Genomic DNA, 8,396 nt, shown 5'->3' with positions numbered 1-8,396 from the left:
ATATATTCATATATTTGCTAAGGTGTTTTTTAGAATAATCAATTCTTAACATTTTTAAAATTGAAATCAATCTTTAAAATTATAATATATTATATTTTTCATTAAATTGAAATATTTAAAAACTCACATGAAATTATAAATAACTTTTTATAATATAAACTTCGAAAAATTAAAAATGAATAATTTTATTTCCCCAATTTATTATAATTAACTTTAATTTGAATAATAATAAAATTAAAAAAACTAATATAAAAATATAGATTTTTTAAATAATATAATTAAAAGGTAATGTTCTTATAAACCAATCCTAATAGAATTTAAATCTTGCAAATACTATGGTTCAAATCGTGATGGGAGGAAATTGGCAATGGGAAAAGATTAGACGTGGAAAATTAGTAGCAACAACCGACGACGTCTATGCAGAATTATAATAAAAACGATTGGGTTGGCTAGTTAGCCACTGGCGCAGCGACCCCAACACATTGCTTAATGATAGCGATAAATTCATCCTTATCTTCTATTTTTTTCTTCATTTTTTTGTTTCAAAAAAAAATTATTATGCCAGAAAAATCACTAACCAATTAGGAAATTAGAATCTATATGCTATAATTATTTTTAAAATAGAACCTTTGAAAATATTGAATGCTCATTTGTTTTTCTTGCAAAAAGAAAAAGAAAAGAAAAGAAAAGAAAAAATACTAGGGCCTAATGGGAACCAGGCCTAGAATTTGATGGTCACCCCCACATCATATGATTTTTCTATGACGGTTTGATGATTTTGATGCCTTTCATTTTACATTCTATGAAAAAAATTTATTGTCATTTTTTAACTTTTGAATAATCAATATCAAATTTTTTAGTTCAAAAAATTATAAAATCATAATATTATATAATAAATTATATATAAATTTTCTATTTTTGAAGAAAAAATAAATCTCAAATTAAATAGACAAATTTTATGTTTGTATATTTTATGTCAGAAAGATTTTAAGTTAATATAAATATATAATAAACAATATAAAAGCATCACATTACATACTCTATAAAAATATATATATGTTATATAATAATATAATAATTAGTAATTAGTAAGTTTCTAGATTCATATTAAAATAGAAAATTCATATCTATCACTTAAAAATACATAAACAAACAAATAGCATATGTTTATATTATAAAGTAAAATATTATATTATTTATAATAAATTTTTACAGTTTATTAATAACTTACAGTGTCATATTGATGGTTTTAGAAGAATATGACATGTCAGCCTATACGGTCTAAAGAAAATTTAGACTGTCATACAGATTAAAATGTGCGAAAATGACTATTACAGCCATCAAATTCCAGGCCTGACGAGAACATGAGTTCCCTGCCAGGACTAATAATAATAAAATTACCGAATGCTTTAAATGATTCTCTTCAAAAGTCAAAAACAACATCAATCAAGTCTTTAAATGATTCCTTCCGTCTCCAACCGTTTTAATTCCACATAGAGATACCATTGGTCATATATATAAACTTACAAAATTTTAGAATTTCTTCAGAAAAAACAATGATATATAGGCTTAGAATTGTTACATTGCTCTCGCAATTTACATATGATTCCCCACTCTCGTCCTATAATAAAAAAATCCGTATAAAAATCTCAGGAAACGGCTACTTTTTCGAATTACTTCAAAGCACCCGCACTTACTACATCATGCGATCAGAAAGGGCAGGCAAGCGCCTGAAGAAATTAAGATAAGAAGGCGGCATGGGCTCTCTGAACCTGGGATGCCGCAGAAAGTAGAGCCCAAGAACAACAGCCACGGCCTTGAAAGGCACAACGTACAAGACCACCGAAACCATGAAACAAACGCCTATAAAAATCCCGGTGGCGCGAGGATCTCTCCAGCTTAGCAAAGACTGAATCCTCTCGCCCTGCGTAGCAAAATCCCCCAAAACTGTCTGAATCCGAGCGGCCAAGCTACGCAGGCGGTCATATCGAGCCTTCACCACTTCAGGGGGCTTAGTGCTCGGAATGGGGTCGAATTCCTCGTCGAGCTCGTCTTGGTCGACTGTATCCGCCTGAGAAATCCGAATGTCCATGTGCGGAGGCATTCTGGGCCGGAATCTGTAGTACCACGAGCCGATCAAGAACACGTAGAAGAAAATGGTCGGAACTATGAGTTCCGGGTACCAGACAAGGATAAAAAAGAGCATATGAACCAGGACTGTCGTAACAGGGTTCTTCCATTGGCAAATGTCGTCGACCCATTTGGTTACATTCACGAGCCCGGAGAGAACATTCATGATTCTGAACCAGTTTGCCTTACTCCTCCTCATGCTCCAGGAATTGGAATCGGTGTCCATTATGTACTGAACGACTTCCTGCCGAAGAGGGGGTTCGGAGCGGGACAATCTGAGTGCAACGATCTTCATCGCCGTGTTCCTCAGCATGTCCTGCTGCATTAGCCCCAGCGGGTGAAGGTAATGCATTCTCGGCAGCAGGGGCTGTGTGTAGAGTTGCATCACGTCGAGGAGCGACGGGCACGAGAATCGAACCGCGAGCTCGATTTCCCCCATTTTCTTCAGCCCAGACGGTAGCAGAACAAGAAGTGGGTATGAATTTGTATACACTCTGTTGCTCTCCAGTGTCGAAACCCGGATTCGAACCTTGCCGATCCTGTGATCGGGTTTTGGGGCCTTGTCGGCGTTCACTGTGTTGAAGATGTGCCAGTTGTCGAAGACCCCCAATGTGAGGACCGTGTATGGATCGTGCACCGGCCATTTGTACTGCTCGTTCCATCGTGGATTGAAGCTGTCTATGATTGTTCTCGTTCGGACCCATTTTTGACTGTACTTTGCGACACAGTATGCGTCTGTTGCTCCCCTGCCGCCCTTTGTTTTCATGGGTAGGAGATTCTGTGCGCCCAATATGCCCAGCTCGAGGATCCCCAAATGCGGCTTCCATAGCTGCTTGGCCGTCGGCCTGAGGTCGCTGCTGCTGTGCGCGGGCTCCTCCATTACGTGGTACCCTGCGTCGAAGCAGAGTCGGAGATGGAGTCGGCCGTGGTATGTTGATTTTTCATCTGCAGGGGGTCCAACGTGGGTTTTGTCGAGGTTGAACCAGCGTGAGCTCACCATGCGCTCGTCGATTCGGCGCTCGATGGAGGCGAGGGATACTGTTGCGTGGCCCAGGATTTCTGGTTCTTTGTTTGAGCGGTCTTCGATTATGAGGATTAGCTGTTCTTCGAAGGGCTCAGCTGCTACGAAGAGGAGGTCTTCGTTCCAGGAGGGGTTTGAGGTTTTCTTGCTCACGCTTCTTGTTCGGAGGACCTGGAAGCCTAATTGCACTCGGACTCTCTGGTCTGAAACACCAACCTGTGAGGGAAAGAGGAAATAACACTCATTTATCAGTCTATAGCAATCAAATCGGATTGAAAGTAGAAGAAACATATTATTAGAGTAGCTAAGCATGCTTTAAAGATGTATATGATTGTATATCTAAGATAAATGTACAGTTTGTTTACTCAGTCTCAGCTACCAACATTTCAGATTAATATCTTTACAAATTCGTTCTCAACTACTTATCTTCCTTGCTGATCTTAGGAGTAAGCAATTTTCAAGTAATATGTATTAGAATTGAAGAAATGGAACAAGCAAAAGGGATAAGGCAATAAATAGAGTGATACGATCTAGGGCAATTAAAAAAAAATTGGTATCAAGAACCTGTCACTCTGAGGGGACTTGAAATTTAAATCACAATATTGCTGAAATTATTCTGAAATTGACATACTGAAAATCTGTATAATTTTTGTTCTGAAAATGGGTTTAGAATACACAGAAATATATTATTGAAATTATAGAAGCGAAGTTGAACATTCATTTATGCTTCTGGGTGAGATTGTGTGTAAGTTTATCAGCATCAATGTACTCACAAAACGTTGATGCTGATAAACTTACACGCAATCTCGCCCAAAAGCATAAATGAATAGCATGGATTGTAGAAATCTGTTACGAAGCTGAGCATGTTATAAAGATGTACTACATTATAAATCTAAGATAGAAATCTGATCCTTCTCAATGAAACACCTTTTGTTATGACTATGAGAATTGAAAGAATTACCAACGAAACTTTCAAACTGATTCGCAGCTTTAGTCGAATCAGAATCCACCATTAGGACGACTGATAACAAATAGGATAGGATTATTTCTTTCCCTCTGAACAAAATAGTTCTCCTTCATGGTCACACAAACTGAAATACTATGATCCAGTTTTTGACAAACATTGCAAACGGGAGAAATTTCAAACACTAGTTCGGTCAAAATTAGGTTAACCTTATGTGCGATGCTTATATTAGTGAAATATTTGTACTTAAGGAAGAAAACACAACTGAAAAAGACAACCTTCAAACTGGGACCTCTCATACAAATTATCTTTTTTCTATTGTCCTTACTTCAAATGTAAAATTGGAAACCAGAATCCTGCTTTCATATTTGAACTCTTATTGTCTCATATAGCTAATTGGACATACAACCCAACTCAACTCATTGTAGTCCCCCAATTAAAAAATGCATATAAATGCCTTAAAACTAAAAGCGTACCGCTCTACAAACTCTTTACCACTAAAGTATTCACCCAGTCGAGCACTCAAAAAGTTACATCGAGCATAAACAACTGTAAAACAAGGTCTGAGATATTCTTTCTGCTCTTACAAGCAAGGAAAACCATGGAATATTTTAAAGCATTAAAGTTTGGTAAGAGGTCCCTCTGCTTTTATGCTGTTTACAGTTTCAGGGCTCTCCCGAAACATCCCCTTGTTACCAATTGTTTTCCTTCGTATAAGAAGATTTTACACAATGTGGCCGGGGATTAGTAAGCTGTATGGGGATTAGAAAGCTGATCTTCGAAAGCACAAGGCTCTGACTAGCTCAGTTGTATTTTTAACTATTAAAATTAGGTTACGTTGGAAACAAGTTACACCAGAGTTGCCAATACATGCAACATAAAGTAATCGGCATCGAAAATAAACAGAACCCTGTTTCAGTTAACATAAAGCATCTACAAAGTAGAAATTCAATGGAGTCTATTCACCATTCCAAAACCCACGCAATACAGACCATTTGTGTCTAACCCAAAGCTTTAATACTAAACAATTCTATGCTTAAATGAATCACAATTGTTAATAGAGTTGGTGTAAATCTTAATTCAAATGTGACACTATGTTGGAAATAAGCCACGTCCACACCAAATATAGACTAGTTTTAAGGACAAGCAATTTAATGATAGAAGACTCTGACAGCAAATTGAAAGTCCTAAATTTGAATTGCAATTTATCCATTGAAAGCTCAGCATTATCTTATCAATGATATAATTCACAGATCATAACCCTGGATTTGATTCGTGGCTGATCCATTAAAACGTCAACATAATCTCACTATTTATATAATTTAAACAATGCCCAATTAGCATTACTCAGCATTATCTTATCAATGACATAATTTACAGATTGTGATCCTGAATTTGAATTGTAGTTAAAAACTCAACATTATGTCACAATTGATATAATTTAAACAATGCCCAATGACCTTCCCACATACAATTAATTCATGGCAGGCATTTTCTTAAATTTTATGAACTGCATGAGCGAAAAAGTAACAGTACCTTGTCAACTGGAAACTGCAGATCAGTTGCTTCAATGACATTGACTCTGAGATACATAAGTTTCGGTGATGAATAGACTTTAGATCTTGTATGAATAATTCCCCCTGCATCCGATTGCGTTGCCTCAGGAAAAGCCTCATCTGCCTGAGTTCCAATCCAGACAGCAAGCATAATATCCCCCTTCACTCTGCCATCCCCTTCCAATCGATACCACTGAGGAGCCAGAGGGCTGTCCGGGGTTTCCCGCATAGGGACCTCAGTAAGATCAAAGCAAACCCCACCAAGAAAATCATCTCTTGTTCCAGTATCCTCATCCCACACAGAAATCTCCAAAGTGGGTGAAGATTGAAGCTTCTCCTTATCAAATGCGAACACCTGATCCCAGTCAGGATACCCTGTTTTGGGCGAAGTGCGAGTTTTCAAGACCTCTCCGCCTACTCTGATCTTTACAAATGGGTCAGCCGGGACGCCCGAGTTTGAGTCCCGGGGAGGAAGTCCCCGGGCCTTCACGATTCTCACGAAAAGGTATTGTACCTTTTCTACTAGGTCATAAGCCGAGCGGATTTCATTGCTGCCAGGGCCAGGGCGACCAAGGTCCCTCATGTGGTACTCGGCCGTGTTTACAGCCGGCCGAGGTGCCACATTAGGGTCTACTTCGACTGCTGGAGAATCCTCCACTGGCTGGACTTCCTCCACAGTTGGAGGAGGCGTCTCCGCTGCTGTTGGAGGAGTCTCTGCAGCAGGAGTGCCTTCTGTTTTGGGAGCTTCTGCTTCAGCAGGATGCGCAGGTGGAGGTGCACCTTCAGCAGGAGCGGGAGGCGCCCCTTCTGCAGGAGGAGTAGGGGCCGCTTCTGCTGCTGGAGCTTCACCAGCAGGAGGTTCAGCTGGCGGTGCTGCAGGAGCCTCTGCTGGTGGAGGTGCTGCAGCTTCTGCAGGTGGGACTCCCTCTGCAGGTGGTGGCGCTGTGGCTTCTGCTGGTGGAGCTCCCTCTGCAGGTGGTTCTGCGGCAGCTTCTGCTGGTGGGGCTCCTTCCACTGGCGGTGGCACAGCCTCTGCAGGTGGTGGAGTTTCAGCTGCTGGTTCTGGGGGTTTTTCCTCAGGAGGTGGCTCTAGAGGCTCATCCACAAAATATATTCTGAGCCCTAGTTCTCCATTAACCACATCAAAGATGTTTCTCTTCTTGAGTTGATAGTATATCAAAGCCTCCTCTCCCTGCTTTACAAATTGTCTGCCATCTATCCTAACCCGCCCCAAGAAATGACTCCTCCTCCCCGTTCTCTTATCATTATAAACATTCGCCTCAAGATCTTCGGCCGTCATTGTTTTGGAATCAGATACCAGAAATTCCAGTTTCTCATTCCAGAGTGGGTTCAGATCCCTATGCTTGGTTTTTGTTCTTTTTCTCTGCCCATCGAAGTCCACAATGACATAAGGGCTGGAAGTGCCCAATCCATCTTTGGGCGCGAGATTGTGGGCGTCAACAACTTCAACAATCAGTTTCCTACACGTTGCCATTGATTTTCCCGCTGCAAAATTTTCTTTGGAGCAATAAAATCGTCTGTTCCTATTTCAATCCTTTTCTTGTACTTGGTATCTATAAACTTCCTGGGCTTTTTACTCAATGACAAAAAGAAATCTCAGGCGAATAAAGAAAGCCCTCAGAGGCAAATTAGAACAGTTGCAGAGAATTTTCTTAAAAGGCAACTGGAGACATTAGACATTATATTAAATTACAGTGTCTGCTTAAAGAAAAGAAAAGAAAAGGAGTTCTTGCCTTCGGTCTTACGTTGCGTTCAGTCGGTGCCTACGGCTACATTTTTTAGCCCTTGGATTCTTCCATTACAAAGTGATGGAACGCTATTATACCATAAAATTTATCGACATGGATGGTTTTCCTGATATGATTTGATTACCGAAAGCAAGCAAGAGCCTGATTTTACCATATTTTACAGCCTGATCATCTTTTATTTTAACAGGTCGGCAATGGAATCTGCTTTCCACCGTGTAACAAAGAGGGGTTCCCATGGCTGTCCACTTCTTTTTTCAAGGCTTTTTAAAAGATACTTTAAAGGCATGGCCCGAGAGGATGCCAATTTAGTATATCTGATTACTTTTATTATCGTTTCCATGGGAGAATACAGTGAACTTTATGAACAATATGATGATTTCGTTAAATTTAGGCGGGTTGATGTTAATCTTTCGCACATTCATAGTTACAGAGGAAACCATTACGCTAATCTAATACAGAAATCAGATAGTAGTATTTGTTAAATGTTATTAAGCCGATAGGCTTAGTTTTTGCTTATTTCCGCCGGCAAATTGTCAGCCTCGACGGCAGATTTTTCAAATGTTGAAAATTTCCGATTACTAATTCTCACCAAATCGGAAGAAATATTTCTATTATTTTTCCCTCCTCCTCTGTAGGGTTTGCTTGTTATTTCCTTTTCCATGTCTAGCTCTTTTAACTTCCCATGTTTAAAAATCGGCATAGCTGTTTGAGGTTTCCAATTTGTTCATTTTTCCCATTTTGAATCGCTATAGTTTGAAGCCTTCAACTCTGTTTGCATTCATTATAATGTGGTGAGTTTTTCTGAAATTTGTATGAATGTGATCGTATATTTTTTATGTTTTTCTGCTTTGATTTGTTAGCTGTTTTAGTTAGTTGTTTTGGCTTCAATCATAGATTCAGTCAAGGAATCAAACCCTAATTCAACCATGAAACCCTCTTCCTCTTTGTAGGGCAAC

The 8,396-nt window shown here is 39.2% G+C and overlaps 1 protein-coding gene across 2 annotated transcripts; it reads right to left on the bottom strand.

Moving 5' to 3' along the window:
• Positions 1 to 1,651: 1,651 nt before the first annotated feature.
• Positions 1,652 to 7,486, bottom strand: LOC149541667 (FT-interacting protein 7-like). Of its 2 annotated transcripts, none has more exons than XM_089796818.1 (2): positions 5,652 to 7,486; positions 1,652 to 3,367 (listed from the first exon to the last, which is right to left on the bottom strand). In XM_089796818.1, the coding sequence occupies exons 1-2, from the start codon at positions 7,164 to 7,166 to the stop codon at positions 1,697 to 1,699; spliced, it is 3,186 nt and encodes a 1,061-aa protein (XP_089652944.1). In that variant the 5' UTR covers positions 7,167 to 7,486; the 3' UTR covers positions 1,652 to 1,696. The 2 variants fall into 2 exon arrangements, with proteins under 2 accessions (XP_089652944.1, XP_089652945.1); XM_089796819.1 differs by having other exon boundaries at positions 1,652 to 3,391; positions 5,661 to 7,309.
• Between the last annotated feature and the right edge of the window lie 910 nt (positions 7,487 to 8,396).

Source organism: Cupressus sempervirens, chromosome 8 (assembly GCF_028749045.1).
Source record: "Cupressus sempervirens isolate cs-2001-9-10 chromosome 8, ASM2874904v1, whole genome shotgun sequence".
Lineage (NCBI taxonomy): Eukaryota > Viridiplantae > Streptophyta > Pinopsida > Cupressales > Cupressaceae > Cupressus > Cupressus sempervirens.
Note: the sequence above shows the minus strand (reverse complement) of the source record. Positions and strands in the feature narration are given on the sequence as shown.